The sequence below is a fragment of the Gadus chalcogrammus genome, chromosome 14 (assembly GCF_026213295.1).
Source record: "Gadus chalcogrammus isolate NIFS_2021 chromosome 14, NIFS_Gcha_1.0, whole genome shotgun sequence".
Lineage (NCBI taxonomy): Eukaryota > Metazoa > Chordata > Actinopteri > Gadiformes > Gadidae > Gadus > Gadus chalcogrammus.
In genome coordinates this window covers 4359913-4376801 of record NC_079425.1, presented here as the reverse complement: position 1 = coordinate 4376801, position 16889 = coordinate 4359913, and the positions used below count along the sequence as shown (strand labels likewise).

The following is a 16889-nucleotide window of genomic DNA, read 5'->3' as shown; positions in this document are numbered from 1 at the left end:
CGACACTTCCATCACACACCCAGGCATGGGCGGAGTCGACGTAGTCCACAGAACCCCCAACCCAACCGCCCGACCCCACAGTGACCCTGAGACGCAGATAGACGCCACCACACAGATTTTAGTTGTATGATAGATATGGAATCGCTTTGTTTAGTCTTGTTCTATAGACTGGACATTGGACAACATTTCACACTATTAGTTTGCTGATATTCCAGGCCGTTTATTTCCTAATATCAAGGACATGGTATGTGACATTCGCGGATCTATTTGTGAAACATTGTACAATGTGTACTCTTTAAAACAAGCCTAATCTAAAATACATGGAGAATAAATCGTAATGTCTATTAACTCTGGTCAGAGGAAGCGACACATGCAAGTGGATAAATTATCAATTAGGATAATTCAGGATATGATGTAATAATTCTCCCTACTTCCTGTCTTTCCTCCTCTACCCCTTAGTGCCCTCCCCCAGACCGGATAACTCCTCCTCCTTCCACGATGCCGTTGCCCAGGGCCGGGGTCCGGTCGTACCAGTTGTACCTGGGGACCCGGTTGCCATGGTGAACCACTCTAAACGCCAGACTGCTTTTGACTGGTGAGCACTCTCTGTAACTTATCCTGATAAATGACCTTCCTATCCTGATAGCCCATAATAATCTGTACTATCAACATTGTAGATGGAATAAGGGTGTGTGTGTGTGTGTGTGTGCGTGCGTGCGTGCGTGCGTGCGTGCGTGCGTGCGTGCGTGCGTGCGTGCGTGCGTGCGTGCGTGCGTGCGTGCGTGCGTGCGTTTTTCAAGTGTATTTGTCCTATCAGCATTACATATGTAGTACAATGATAACGATGGTAGGAGTCATTAATGGCCATTAAAGGCCTGGACTTCAGGTATCCTCAACTGTGGAGTGCAAAGTGCTGGAAAATATACACAAGCCAAGTTGAGAGGCAGCCCACAGCCCTAACCCCAGCGCCATCTTGTGTGTGTTGATGTATTCACCTGCTGCACTTTCACTTTCACTTCTGGAAACCCCTTCCTGTAGGTCTACGGCTGAAGCCATGGTCATGAATCCTCCAGAGCCCGTCAAGGAGAAGGAGAAACAGGGCTTCTTCAGGGCCATGAAGAAGAAAAAGAAGAAGACACAAATGGTAAGGAACTTCTGATGAGGGAGTTGTGGGACTTAGAGTTCTGGGAAGATTATGTTTTTATTATCTTTCCCTCACACCTGACAATGTATTGATCTTCTTTTCTCTAATTGTTTTAGGGCTAATATATTGATGCCTATTTGACCCACACTATTTGATTCATGGAGGTTTTGTAGACGGTCAAGTAACAGCAGTTTCGAAAGCCAGGCGGCATGTTCTGGTGTAATTTTTCGTTTTTTCACATTTAGTTTTTTTCTTTTCCTGATTGAAGGTTATATTTTCTTGCACCTGTTTTCCCGTTCCCTTTAACCAGTGTGCGAACCACCCGCTGGCAACAGGGGCACTCCCTGGTGCTCCAGTGGGTGGTGTTGGGAGAGGATTTCTGCGAGCACCCCTAAGGGTGCAATCGTTTAAGAAAATAACAGCGTAGTTGAGAGAAAACAGGGGTAAATTCAACGTTCTACTCTGCTCCGGACTCAAGTTGCCTCCCTAAAATATTTATATTCTTGACAATTAAAAGTGACAATCTTTAAGATTTTCCCATTCCCCCCCCCCATTTTTTTTTTTTTTGCTGTTGAGGCATTCAGCGGGACTCAATTGTCCATCAAGGGTTTCGAACCCACAGACACCGCCTGAGTTTACACCCTCCCTTAACCATATATTACTACCATATTAAAACCATACAAGAAAGTTGTATGGTTAGCAAACAAAGTTTGCTAATTCGAGCAAAAAGGTCAAACACGTGGGCCAGCTGTGTAAGTTCTCAGTGAAAAGGTCAACCAGTTGTACACGTTGGGTAAGTCCTCAGTGAGCCAGGACTACCAGGTGTATCAGTTGGGTAAGTCCTCAGTGAACCAGGACTACCAGGTGTAACAGTTGGGTAAGTCCTCTGTGAGCCAGGACTACCGGTTGTACCAGTTGTGTAAGTCCTCAGTGAGCCAGGACTACCAGGTGTACCAGTGTGGTAAGTCCTCAGTGTACCAGGTTGTCCCAGTTGGGTAAGTCTTCAGTGAGCCAGGACTACCGGTTGTACCAGTTGGGTAAGTCCTCAGTGAACCAGGAGTACCAGGTGTACCAGTTGGGTAAGTCTTCAGTGAGCCAGGACTACCGGTTGTACCAGTTGGGTAAGTCCTCAGTAAACCAGGAGTACCAGGTGTACCAGTTGTGTAAGTCCTCAGTGAACCAGGGCTACCAGGCGTGGGTGACCTTGTGTTGAGCGTTTGGGCTTGTTCCTCTTGTGCCCCACAGACGGACATGGAAGAAGGGAGGAACCCCAGCATCAGGAAGAGCCTGTTCCCCCTCTTTAGCTCTAAGAATAGCCTAAAGCACAGCGCGGCGGCCAAAGCGCTGCCCGTAGTGGCGTCGCCCATGGTACAACACCAGCCCAACGCAGCCTACCCCGCCTCTCCAGTAATCTAACCACCACCTTACCTCTGCATGCCTCCGCTGCCAGTCCCATCCTCTCACACCGCATCGGTGCCGTCGAAAGCGTTGAAATACTCTCAGAAAAAGTCCTCTCAGGGCAAGGCACATCTTTTCTGAAAGTCATTTTGGATCCCTGATCTGATTCTGCAGCGGGCGTTGGCGTCCAGCCATCCGTCACATCAGCCTCCAGCCATCCATCAAGCCAGCACCCAGCCTTCCATCAAGCCAGTATCCAGCCATCCATCCATCCAACCCACCCTCCGTCCACCCATTCGTCGGTCCGTCCATCCATCGATCCACCAATCATCCTTCCAGCCATTCATCGGTCCATCCATCCATCCATCCATCCATCCATCCATCCATCCATCCATCCATCCATCCATCCATCCATCCATCCATCCATCCATCCATCCATCCATCCATCCATCCACCCACCGTTCACCCACCATCCATCCACCCCTTCATTTGTCCACTCATCCAACCACCATCCATCCATCCACCTTGTGTTTGTAGTGGCTGCACTGGGCTGCACAGAATGTGAGGTGAACGCTTCAGCACACAGGAGAATGCTGCCATGCGTGTGTTGCTCTGCAGTGCGTCTAACGGACTGATTTCGGACACCACAGCCTGAACTTAGAAATCACCACAACCACCCCACCGTGTTCTGGCTTCATCAGCATATTCAAACATAGATGCATACACACATGAATGTACAGTATCAAATTAACTATGCTGTATATTATTATAACTTGCTGCTTGAGGTCTGCATGAAGTATTTTTGCAAGCTTTTCAGACGTCATGATTTCTTTCCACGATGCTTGTTGATGGTTGTGTTGTTGTTGTTTTTTTAGATGCCACCAATGTGTTTTTCGATGGCTTCCTGATCTCTTCCAGTTCATTATAATCTCAAACGATGAAGTCCGAAAGCTAGGAATTGTCCTATTCCCATGTTCAAAGATATCTGCCACTTCACCAAAGTGGCAGTTTATTCTCCATCTTGTGATCTGAGGCTGAATGAAAGAGATCAGTTGGTTGGATCAACTGGTTTTCAACCAAACCCTATCAATGATATAACAATAATAATGATACACATAGTAACCACATTGTTCACTCTGCCGTCTGTCCGTCCGCACCGTTAGGTCAGCGGTAACGGCCAGGAACACCTCTCCCTCCAGAGGGGCAGCAAGTCCTCGTCCCACCACAGCGGCCGCAGGAAAACCCGCGAGCGATCCAGAGACCGCGACCGTGAACAGAGTCGAGACCGCGACCGGGAGAGGGAGAGGGAGCGGGAGAGAGAGAGGGACAGCAGGGGGAGAGAGAGGGAGAGGGTCGGGGAGTGGCCAACAGAGAAGCCCGTGGACTCCCACTCCCAGGTGAGAACCTCCCAACATTAGTTTCCATTGTTCTAAAGGTCCCATGACAGGCCACCAGATGAGAGTGTGGTTAGCCTTGCAAGCCGTTTTCAAAATCTGCCCCTTAAGACATCACAAGTGGGCGTGTCCACCTAGACGTGTGCTGGATAGATACGTCTACCAGCCTACCCAGTGGACTGTAGCAAACATTGCTCTTCTATCCGTCACACATCTAGGTGGACACACCAACTTGTGATGTCATAAGGGGCCGATTTTCAAAATGTCATGGGACCTTTAAAGAAACCCATTGTACCACCAGACATGAGGGTTGATTGGTCGTCACAACATTGTCATACATCTGTAAATGTATGTTGTCGAACCCATATAGAAGAGTCCAGGTCTAGGATGTTCCGTTCTCGTCTATTTTCTGTTATTTGACATCACGTTACCATGTGTTCGTACCGTGTGAACATCAGTCTGTCTGCTTGGGTCTCGTTTCCCAGAGCCAACCGCTGAGGTCCCTCCGCCGGCTGCTCCACCTCTCCCCCTCCTCCACCCAGCCCCAGGTGCCTCCACCGCCTCCCCCAGACCTGCGTTTCCAGCAGACCCTCCCCAACCTCCCTGCCTCCTCCAAAGGGGGGTACCCCTCCGACGGCAGGGGCCACACAGACGGCAGGGGCCACCAGGACAGCAGGGGCCTTCAAGATAACCGGGGCCACACGGAACCCAGGGGCCACACGGAACCCAGGGGCCACACCGACCTTAGGGGTCACACAGACCTTCGGGGCCACACAGATCCCAGAGGCCACCCGGATCCCCGGGGAAACCCTGACCCTAGGAGCCACCCTGATCCTAGGGGCCACCCTGACAACAGGGGCCACAAAGACCCTCGAGGCCTTCAAGATAACAGAGCCCACACTGAGCCTAGGGGCCACTCGGACCCTAGGAGCCATTCGGACTCCCGGGTCCTCCAAGATAACAGGGGCCACCAAGATAACCGGGGTCTTCAAGATAACAGGGGCCACCAAGATAACAGGGGCCACACTGAGCCTAGGGCCCACACAGACAACAGAGCCCACACAGACCTCAGGGCCCACACAGATAACAGATCCAACACTGAGCCTAGGGGTCACTCCGACCCCAGGGCCCACTCTGACCCCAGGGCCCACACCGATCCCAGGACCCACACCGACCCCCGGTCCCACACAGACCCGAGGGCCCACACGGACCCCCGATCCCACACGGACCCCAGATCCCACGCCGACAACAGGGGCCACACAGACAGCAGGGGCCACCCAGAGAGTAGGGGCCATCCAGAGAGTAGGGGCCACTCTGGAGTCAGTAACTCTTCCCAGGCCAAGAGCCGCAAGCCCAGCTACCCCATGCCGGGGCAGATCGAGTCCAGCTGGCACGCGTCGGCCCTGCAACGGGCCGAGGGGGCGCAGTACACGCCGGAGCAGCTGGGCATCAAACCCGGACAGAACGGACCCACGTTTACGCGCGCCTCCCGTCCCAGGATGCCAAACCTCAACGACCTGAAAGAGACGGCACTGTGAAACGGCCGGACATCCGCACACTTCGCTCCCTCTCTCCCGATATTTGAGTGTCTGTAGACGGCAGAGGCCTAGCTCGCTACGGCTAGCGTTTACATCGCAGTGAACCTTGAGATCCCTCAAGTCAACCGCTCAGAGAAGACAAATATCTCCAAATATTGTATCTCCACACTTCATTGTTTGATGAGGGAGTAGTCCAGCGGGACTCTTAAGGTAAGGTATGAATGACAGTACAGTTTATTCACCTCAGTGTTGCAGCAGTTTGTATGTACTTAACTCTCTACAGATATTTAATGGTGTTACATCAGAGGACAAGGACAAGATGGCGTGGAATCTGCCCGTCTTCAGTCGGAGAGACACTGCCCATTCTGGACTCTATGCTGCCGTCTGCTGGTTCATAACAGCTACTGCAGCGCATCAGAGCTAATGGTCTGAAGTGACCCAGAAAGTTGTGTGCGTGTGTGCGTGTGACTGTGTGCGAGCGTGCGTGTGTATATGTTTTTCAAAGTCAAATATTTGCTAATAAGAAAGAAAAATATATATATATCAACATAATTTATGAAATATTTATTTGTTTTCAATTTAAGGATATAAGCTATAAATGACACAGTATGTAGGCTACATGGAAAAAAATTAAAAGGTATTATAGAGTTATTGTGTAATTGCAAGAGCTATAGACACAAAAAGATATGCATAGATATTCATGTGTTTATAATTCAATATGTCACAAGAGAAATATAATGGTGAATGGCTTTTTTTGATTACCACAATTTAATATTATAACAGTATCAATGTTATTTTTCAGTTGGTTAATATGTACAAAAATATCAAGAACATTTTTCTAAGTGGATGAGATTTGTTCCCTGTGAGAATCACTCCCCACTTTCTAAGATACTGTAATATTCCTTTTATTATAACAGTGAAGATACTGTAATAGTCCTTTATTATTACAGTGAATCAGACTTTTTTGTTATGCTATCATTGTCACATGTTTACACTTTATAGCTTTCCTACCTATCTTTTGCCTTCAAAATACTTTTTTTTTAAATTCCATTCATCTATCGGTCTATCGAGGGTCTATCGGGATGTGTTGCGCATGAACAGGGCATTATGATGGAAATACTCATAAAAGTGACCCCTCAAACATACACAGGTGCACATGCACGGTAACACACACACACAAACACAGCTATATGTGTTTGTTCCTTCTGCAACAATCCACCATCTATATCAAGCATTCAAGGGGGTTATTATTTCTGTATAAAATGGAAATGGTAAGGTTCAGGTATAAGCTCAACGAAGGCAGGACTTTTGAGTTAGGGATGGTCATGGTCGAGTAAGGACGGTTCGAACCGAGATGGTTAGAGATGAGATGGTCGAGTTCAGGTACAGTATGTGTGGTTAGGACAGTGTGGGTTAGAGGTGAGACGGTAAAGTTCAGGTTTTGGATCTTTAACGGTTTGGTTGGTATGTGTATTTGGTTAGAGATGGTTATGTATTAGTTGAAGGATGGTTAGAGATCTAAGCATTGGGTTGAACATTACAAAAGTTCAGTGGCAGATTGTTATGATGAGCTGTGGTTAAGTTCAAGCCTAGGTATTGGGTAAAGATGGTTATGTTGAACGGTGATTAAGATCAGGTTAAGGGTCTGGAGGAGAGTGATGTATCATGAGAATAAATACCAGAAAGGTATGCATATCCTATTTCAGCTGCTAGCATACAAGCTATCCACAATGTGAAGGACACAAAGTGTTACAACATTCAAATGTATTAGTTCAACTGATTAATTCTAAAGGTTATGCGTTGAAACACCCAAGCTGTTACAGTATGCACCTATCCCAGTCGTTTACTACATCATCTTAACTTTCACATTGGCTGAGAAACTCATCAAATGTGTTTTCTGGAAAGATGGAATCACACAATTATCCACATAAAAATAAATAAAAATAAAAGCCTAAATGACAGGAATGGTCTGGCAGATGTAAACAATTGCTATAGAGAACTTTAGTCTTTGTGATGAGACATTTTGTGAATTTGTTGTATGGTAATGCACTGTTATGTTGTCCACACACTATACTGGCCGAAGCACATGGATCCTTAGGGACCTAAGTGCTACATTGCTGTTTACATTGAAGCAGGCGTGCAAACGATCAAACGCACACCGCTATTGGTCAGAATCGGTAAAACCAGGTGGGGCGTTTTGGTGATTTGATCACCTACAACGGTACGGTCCTTTAAAAATAATTCTTTGTTTATTTCTTGCGTTATTGCCTCTGTTCTCTGGTTTGAATTCAACACAATGACAGTATGCCCTTCAACAGGGAGCCGAAATGAAGACCAGTAATATTGTGACAGGGAGGAAAGAGCAACAGATCCTGCGTTAGCAGATGTCTCCTGAAGTTATACAAACATTAGTATTATTATTGTCAATAATATAATCCTACAAAACAAAGATAACTACGTGTGGGAAACTGAAAGCAATAACCTTCCTACTAACGATGCTGGTTCTGTTTTAACGCCGACGTTGAAGTAAATGTTTTGGGCTGCGACTACCAAGTTGTTAACGAAGTTGTTTGATTATCTCCACGTATCGTCTAACTCACTATAACACTACACACACAGGCTAATGGAAACTAATAATGTGACATTGAGGGTGAAGGGCCGCAATCAGCAGAGCGCGTGATCAATGAGGTTCAATGCGGGAACGAGATGAAATAAGCCTGAGTTCAGCTAAATGCTAAGAAGATAGAAGGGGCTCAGCTTCGTACGCAAGAGGTGAATGTGTTTTAAAAAGCATACATTTGTTATTATTATTATTTTTTTCATTGAAACTGTTCCCCACTTTTTACAGGATGTACATAAAGTGTATCTTATCCAACCGCCCTACCGTCAATAATAAGAGTATCAAAATAAAAGCCCACTGTACATTTTTAAACGGTTCCGATGGTTGATTTATTTGGATCTCCGAATTTGTACAATAAAGAGACAGCGCAGAGTCCACCATGTGTGTTTCTTTGTTTTATAGAGGAGCCAGAGGTTTTAAAACATAAGAATTTCCAGCGGATGAAATTTGAAGCAAATTCCAAAGCACCATAGAATATATATAATATAAATGGAGGTATTACTGTCACTGCCTTGACACGCAATGATCCCAACACAACACAAACATTCAAGTACAACACAGCCGAGAACGATCACTAAACTGTAATATCAACTGACAAAAGAAATCTTGATTGCATTTTAACGATATAAATTAAAAAAAACGTACACACAAAAAAGATAGAGAGATAGAAAGAAAAAGAAACAAACCAGAACATTACTCAATAGGTCATAATTTAAGACAAGAAGAAAGAACAGAAATTAAAGAAGAAGGAATAAAGTTACTACAAAAGAGGTGTAAAAGAGTTTGTATTAACACAAATAATGAAATAGCTAACAGTTAAAATAGCTAGCGACCATTGCATATTCCTAGTCCGACTCATGGCATAAGAGCCGGGACTATCGTTTTAATTGAACTGAAAAAAGTTTTGACAGTGGTTCCAAAGAGTTGCACTAGAAAAAACATATTATTGTATGTTGGTGGTGCTTATTAGAAATAAAAACGAAGAAACTAACAGAGTGAGTCAATAAACTAACATACCACAAGATGTACTTTACAAATCCCTGACATGAGTTGACGAATATGTCATTCTATCTCAAGGGAAATAACAACCACACACACGACGTGACGACATACAGAAGGAACGCAACTGAATACATGAATAATAATACTCATGAATAATTAATAATAATGCCTCGGAATGGAGGGATGAGGTGGTGGGCCGATGAAGGGGTGAAGGGTCGAGGGATGAGGAAAAGAGAGATTTTAGGCTGGAGGGGTGAAGGATGAAGGGTGGAGGGATGAGGGATGAGGGGGTGGAGTGATGAAGGATGAGGGGGTGGAGCGATGAAGGATGGATTAATGAAGGGGGGAGGGATGAGGGGGAGGAGCGATGAAGGGTGGAGGGATGAGGGGCCAGACAGATGAAGGGTGGAGTGATGAAAGGTGGAGTGATGAAGGACGGATTAATGAAGGGGGGAGGGATGAGGGGGAGGAGCGATGAAGGGTGGAGGGATGAGGGAGTGGACAGGTGAGAGGGGTGAAGGTTGAGGCGCCAGGGGGAGGAGCCTCAGACACACTTGCTCATGCAGAGCAGCAGCTCGATGCGCATGGCGATGCGCGTGTGCCAGCCCAGCGGCAGGATGCGCAGGTAGCGCGCCACAATGGGCGGCCGCAGCAGGTTCTGCACTGAGGAGGAGCGGTCCGAGTTACCGTAGAACACCTGCAGGGGGAGGGGGGAGAGAGGGGGGGAGGGGGAGAGGGGGGAGGGGGAGGAGGGGGAGAGAGAGGAGGGGGGAGAGAGAGAGGAGGGGGGAGAGGGAGACAGGAGGGGGGGGGGGGAGAGAGGAGGGGGAGAGGGGGGGGGGAGAGGGGGAGAGGGGGAGGAGGGGGGGAGAGAGAGAGAGCAGGGGGAGAGGGGGGGGGGGGAGAGAGAGGAGGGAGAGGGGGGGGAGGGGGAGGGGGGGAGAGAGAGGAGGGGGGAGGAGGGGGAAAGGGGAGAGGGGGGAGAGAGACAGGAGAGGGGAGAGAGACAGGAGGGGGAGAGGGGGGAGGGGGGGGAGGAGGGGGAGGGGGGAGAGAGACAGGAGGGGGGAGAGGAGGGGGAGAGGGGGGGAAAGGGGAGGGGGGAGAGAGAGGAGGGGGGAGAGAGACAGGAGGGGGAGAGGGGGAGAGAGAGAGACAGGAGGGGGAGAGGGGGGAGAGAGACAGGAGGGGGAGGGGGGGAGAGAGGAGGGGGAGGGGGGGGAGAGAGAGACAGGAGGGCGAGAGGAGGGAGAGAGAGACAGGAGGGTGAGAGGGGGGAGAGAGAGAGGAGGGGGAGATGAGGGGGAAAGGGGAGGGGGGAGAGAGAGACAGGAGGGGGAGAGGGGGGGAGGGAGGGAGAGGAGGGGGGGAGGGAGAGGAGGGGGGGAGAGAGAGGAGGGGGAGAGAGAGACAGGAGGGGGAGAGGAGGGGGAAAGGGGAGGGGGGAGAGAGACAGGAGAGGGGGGAGAGAGAGGAGGGGGGAGAGAGACAGGAGGGGGAGAGGAGGGGGTAAGGTGAGGGGGACAGAGAGAGAGACAGGAGGGGGAGAGGGGGGGAAGAGAGACCAAAAGGGGGAGAGGGGGGAGAGAGAGAAAGGAGTGGGGGGGCAGAGAGAAGGGAAGAGAGAACGCGGGAGAGAGAGGGGGGCAGAGAGACAGGAGGGGGGAGACATAGGGAGAGAAGATGGGGAGAGAGACATAGACAGAGTGAGGCAGGAGTGAGAGAGCGAGACAAAGAAACATTGAGAGGGAAGAGTGGTAGAGGAAGAGGGGGGAGGGACGGAGAGAGCGGAGGGGAGAGAAGGTGGGGGAGGGACATAAAGAGAGAGGGGGAGAGGAGGGGGCGAGGCACAGAGAGAGAGAGAGCACATTAAACACCATGAATTATGAACTCACGTTATGAATCACTGGTTATTCCAAGGATATCATGAAACATTGATCCTCCAATCTTGTACTATACAATGTCCTCTGCACACCCAATCCCGGAAATGCAAACTATGTCCGCTACTGCGTCCCGTTTTCTAGCAAACATGGTCATCAAAACAACGAGGGGCTACACAGAAAGCAGAAGTATTCTCCGGCCCCACTCACCCTGTTGTTGCCGGTCTGGTCCTTGTAGTAGATCCAGTTGAGCTTCTCGTCGGTGCGGTACTGGACGCTGTACTTGGTGACCCACTCGTCGGCGTCGCAGCGGCCCTGTGTGAGCAGGCCCGACACCACCATCACCTCCCGCAGGTCCACCTGCAGCCACTGGCTGTTGTCCTGGAACTTGGAGAGCCACGCACACCTGCAGACGGGCAGACGGGTTAGGGGGAAGAAGGGGAGAAGACGTGCACATGAAACCCCAAAGGCTATTTTTTTAAATAATAATTACTAATTTCTAATTATTTTTAGGAATAATCTGGTGCTATTCACAAGATAGAAGAGTGGCAAGATTGAGAAAAATAAAGTCAATAAAGTCACTAATCTTACTTGTAATTGTAATTAGTAGTCTAATGAGTATTAATGGCAGTTTGTATTCTATACCGTTATTCTCATTCCAACCATTTATATGTAAGGTAAAGTCATCTTTATTAATCCCAGAGGGGAGATTGTTGCAGAGACAGCAGTAATACAATCATCATCAACACACACCAATCAAACAATCAATCAAAGTAGGCCATGTTGATTGGTGTTCATATCTCATCATCTTAGACTGAGTAATGGTTATTCCTTATGGTGTATGTTAACTAATTGATTGTATTTACGTCAAACTATTTTGTTTCTTGTTTCTTCCCCGCTGGGTTCATTTGGGCGTATGAGAACACAGAAATGCCACTGGGGTGCCGACCCAAACAGCCGGCGGTCTTGGACCATTTCCAAGGGAACCATAGTGAGGTTTGATTGCAGTGAGAATGCACAATGGACCGAGACAAGCCTATTTATGTTTTTTTGTTTTTGTGTCTCGGGGCAGGGCAGCGCATCATACAGATAACAGATTACATACGTTGTTTTAGAGCAGAATGTGCTGATCATAGTTGGAACAACAACCAGAGACTTGCGACAGCTGTCTAACTATAGTGAAGTTACCTCCAACAACAACATGGCACCTTCACTCAAACTGGCTAAAGTGATGCTACCACCACCACCACAAGCACTACAAACATGAAGTTTTGAGAAACAGAAATTCAATGTTCTATAATTTCTCAAATCTTGAGTATAGACTTGATCGTTATCAGCCTTGCTTGTGAGTCTCTGGATACAGAGGTATGCTTGCTAAATGTGGGTGTAGAACCTAGCTCATGCTCTCTCACCCAAAGCCCTGGTTGTTGAGTCGGGCCCTGTTGGGGACCCAGGATGAGAACCATCCCGTGTACTGCTCCTGGTTAGAGCAGGTGATCTGGTCCGGACTCACAGAACCAGCCTCGAAGCCCAGCTGACGATGATAGGGGCATTCTGCAGAGGAAAAACACCTTTTATAAAGCATAATTATGAAAGAGCTAGGGCACATAGAGTATAGACTAGACTGTATATTCATGTAAAACATTGTTTCTATTACACTACTGCACATTTAGAGTATAGACTAGACTATTAATATAAAACATTGTTTGTAATATACTACTGCACATTTAGAGTATAGACTAGACTGTATATTCACATAAAACATTGTTCATATAAATATTAAAATATTTATTTTATATTTATTTATATACATATTAATGTAGTCCTGCTGTAGTCCTGCTGTGACACAAATCCTATCCATGTATGCTTTATAAGCCTTTTTTCCCAGATAAGAGGTTTAGTTTGGACATTAATCTCGTTCACAAAGCATTCATTGACAATCTTTCCGGGTACTTCCGGGATTAATCAGAGTAGGAGTCAAGTAGGCTTAACACACCACACACACACACTGACACACACACACACACACACACACACACACACACACACACACACACACACACACACACACACACACACACACACACACACACACACACACACACACACACACACACACACACACACACACACACTCACACCAACATCTGTCTATGGCTTGGCTGTAATATAAACAGCCCAGAATTGCGATCTGTCTGTGATGTTTACCGTCCCTCCCTGTAGCGCCCGGCAATGTAATGTCTGGATGGAGCTCAGGGGTGGGGGGGTCATATGAGCATGACAGATGGCAGACCTCGACCATGACATCCCCAGATTTGTCTATGTCTGGTGTCAAGCTGTCCCCCTCCTTCTTAGCCCACGATGACAAGGGATGAAATCAGCCCCAGTGGTCAATAACGCCATCATCACCATGTGGTCATAAAGGCTCCCTTCAGCGGTCCCAAATTAGGCTAACCTCAGGTGAAAGATCACTGCAGAGAATTCAATGAATAGACGCAGTGAGGTTCGTCTCCAAAGTGCAACCATTCTGTTGTTTACCAGCACAGCTGTCTGCAGCTGATCTCAGACCAGACACGGCCCCCAAACAGGGATGATAATCCCTCGCAACCAGCAAGGCTCACATTCATGTGCTAACAATGGGTAGATGTACAGTAACTAGCAACCAACAATGTGTGGATGTACAGTAACTAGCTGCTAACAATGTGTAGATGTACAGTAACTAGCTGCTAACAATGGGTAGATGTACAGTACCCATTAGCACCCACTAGCTGCTAACAATCGGTAGACGTACGGTAACTAGCCACCAATAATGTTCGTCAACACAATGACGAACTACACACGCTCGCACACACACACACACACACGCATTCAACTTTGACAGGCTCAACTGCTTTGTGGTGACCCAAGAAGAAAAACCATGAAACGATTGGATAATTATACAGTACTACATATAAGTGGGTCTAAGGCCGACACACATACAGATTCGTGGCTCTCTTTGAATAACTCAGGGCTCTATTCCGGGCGCTGTAATCTCGCAGGCGTGCAGAAAGTGATTATCTTCGATGCCCTCTCTCTCTGTGGAGGACTCTTAAATCGATGAGGTCACTCTGGCGCCTCACCGTGTCTCACTAACACCTCAGGGTTCCAGCGTGACGGTGTTCTTTAGAGACACGACGCATCACTCCACGCTCTCTCTCTCTCTCGTTCTCTCTCTCTCTCTCTCTCTCTCTCTCTCTCTCTCTCTCTCTCTCTCTCTCTCTCTCTCTCTCTCTCTCTCTCTCTCTCTCACTAAAAGTCTATCTCTCTCTCCCAAGCTCTCTATCCTAGTCTATCTCAGTCTCTCTGAGACTCTTTCCCTCTCTCTCTCTCTCTCTCTCTCTCTCTCTCTCTCTCTCTCTCTCTCTCTCTCTCTCTCTCTCTCTCTCTCTCTCTCTCAAACTAAACAAGAATATAATCTCTAGTTTAAACTTTCACTCTTTCCTCCTTCTCTCTACCTCCATCTCCCTCCCTCCCTCCCTCCCTCCCTCCCTCCCTCCCCTTCTCTCTCACTTGCTCATTTTCTTCCATTCTCTCTATTTATCTCATTCTGCATCTTCTTCCGAAACATGAAATCAGTTTGGTTGAATATGTTTGCTTTCGACCTAACCTCACTTGGCCGTGTCAAACCTCACACACACACACACACACACACACACACACACACACACACACACACACACACACACACACACACACACACACACACACACACACACACACACACACACACACACACACACACACACAGACACACCAAAACTGTGTGTGGGTGTAAAGCAATTGTCTAAGAACGATATTGAGCCTGTCCGACAGGACGGAAGGTATCTCAAAAAGTCAGTACTCAGATTCAGATTCTGACTGTGATTATTACCGACTGAAACCTCGGGTTCATGAATTGGATTCCTCAGCCGTTTGCATTCAACACATATTCACATCCTTTTACTGGACTGCACACACTGGTCCCTGTTGATTAAACCGTTCCTGCTACCAACATACACACACACACACACACAGGGTTCTTACTTACATGGTGAGACGCACTCAGTCACACCTACCTGGCATGCAGTCCACTCCTCGTACCATGGGGGGTTTGGACAGCAGGCTGGAGAACTCTGTTGGGGGGGAACCTCCCTCACAGTCACATTTACACGCCCTGTTGCTCCAGGTCTCCGGTGCCCCCAGCTGGCACACGCACACACGCACACACACACACACACACACACACACACACACACACACACACACACACACACACACACACACACACACACACACACACACACACACACACACACACAAACAAATACACAGAAAAACACATACATTGCCATAAATAGACTGTACCTCAGAAGTACATCACAAAATCTCTATTGTGTGTGCTTGTGTGTGTATGTATGTGTGTATGTATGTATGTGTGTATGTATAAACTAAATGTATGTATGTATGTGTGTATGCATGCATGCATATATGTGTGTGTGTATGTGCGTGTGTCTGTGTGTGTGTGTGTCTCTGTCTGTGCGTATGTATATGTATTTGTAGAGATGTATCTGGTGTGTATGTATGTCTTTATGTCTGTATGTTTGTGTGTATGTATGTATGCATCCATGTATGTATGCATCTATGTATGTATCGATGTATTTAGGTAGGAAGAGGGAGGAATGTAGAACGTTTGTGTATTTTAGTGTCTCTCTGTGTTCCTATTCCTTAGTCTAGAAACAGGCCAGTGTCTGGCCTGTTTGAAGGTGCCTGGCCTGCCTACTGATACAAGGTGTTATTTCCAACATTCCACCATTTGTAATGTCTCAACAAGGACGAACCAACCTGGTCGTCTGGGACATAGCAAGGGCCACATGCCTTATCAAGGGAGAGACTGCTTGTGTTCTCTTGATAATCACGTTTCCTTTATTATAATACTCGCCCAACCCTTTGGTTCGGTGAGAAGAGGGATAGACAGCCAAGGAGCAATATTCCACCCAAGTCTGTACCTGTGCTGTATGAAATCCTTGAATATACCATCCATTCGACCCTCTGACCCAACCTTTCAAGTTGTCTGTATTTCCACTTCAAGAATTACTACTACAACGAAAAAATATACAACTCAGAGTCTAGACGAACAGTTTAGAAATAAGCTCAAATCTAACAAGGTTTATGGGTATGTATCTATGTATTCCTATGTGTGTGTGTACAACAAAACAGATGGAGGGTGTGTGGGTCAGAGTCGTACCTCCTGAGCCTGAGAGCAGAGCAGGACTGGGAACAGATGGAGAGCCAGGCAGGAGAGCGCCATCAAGCGTGTGGAGAAACAGGATGAGGACACATTAGGACACACTACAAAAAACAAGAACAACCATCTGAGTAGTACGGTACGGCAAGCTTAATCATAAAACACCCTTCAAACACCGTTCTGGTGCATCAAGAAAATCTTTAAAACATTAAACAGACTATCAGAGAATTACAATTAAGGTATTGTGTATATTTTTAATTATTAAAAAAAAAAATAGATATCAACACTCAAATTACATTCAATAATTTTGGAACGATTTATAAAAGGAAACAAGGCAGAAACAAATGAATGTTCTACAAATAATTAAAATAGTATAACCCTAAAATTAAGGATGCAGTTATTTTTCAGTTATTAGCAGACCGGCGATAATTCAAACGTACTTCATCCTGAGCTCCTTCCGGTGGTCAACACTACCTACTCCACTACACTCCAACCTGACCAAGACCCAGCGGGGACCCTCCACGTAGAGGGGACCTACCTTCAAGGCCCAGCACCAGCAGAGGGAACGCCCAGCGAGCACGAGAAGCCATCTTCACCGGAGCAGACTGAGGACTGAGCAGCAGTGTCCACCGTATGGAGGACAAGCTGGA

General features: G+C 47.3%; 2 protein-coding genes across 2 annotated transcripts in view; one reads left to right on the top strand and one right to left on the bottom strand.

The window, feature by feature from the left end:
• cdkl5 (cyclin dependent kinase like 5) overlaps positions 1 to 6008 on the top strand; it is a 36712-nt gene extending 30704 nt beyond the window's left edge. Inside the window, exons 17-22 of the mRNA XM_056608029.1 lie at positions 460 to 595; positions 1039 to 1144; positions 2390 to 2551; positions 3706 to 3939; positions 4422 to 4615; positions 5249 to 6008. Of these exons, the coding sequence (XP_056464004.1) occupies positions 460 to 595; positions 1039 to 1144; positions 2390 to 2551; positions 3706 to 3939; positions 4422 to 4615; positions 5249 to 5474 (1058 nt within the window). The 3' untranslated portion in view covers positions 5475 to 6008. The remainder of the gene's footprint in view (positions 1 to 459; positions 596 to 1038; positions 1145 to 2389; positions 2552 to 3705; positions 3940 to 4421; positions 4616 to 5248) is intronic.
• Positions 6009 to 9640: 3632 nt separating this feature from the next.
• rs1a (retinoschisin 1a) lies at positions 9641 to 16829 on the bottom strand. Its single transcript, XM_056608028.1, has 6 exons — positions 16778 to 16829; positions 16670 to 16693; positions 15071 to 15187; positions 12389 to 12530; positions 11187 to 11382; positions 9641 to 9793 (listed from the first exon to the last, which is right to left on the bottom strand). The coding sequence occupies exons 1-6, from the start codon at positions 16827 to 16829 to the stop codon at positions 9641 to 9643; spliced, it is 684 nt and encodes a 227-aa protein (XP_056464003.1).
• Positions 16830 to 16889: the final 60 nt, after the last annotated feature.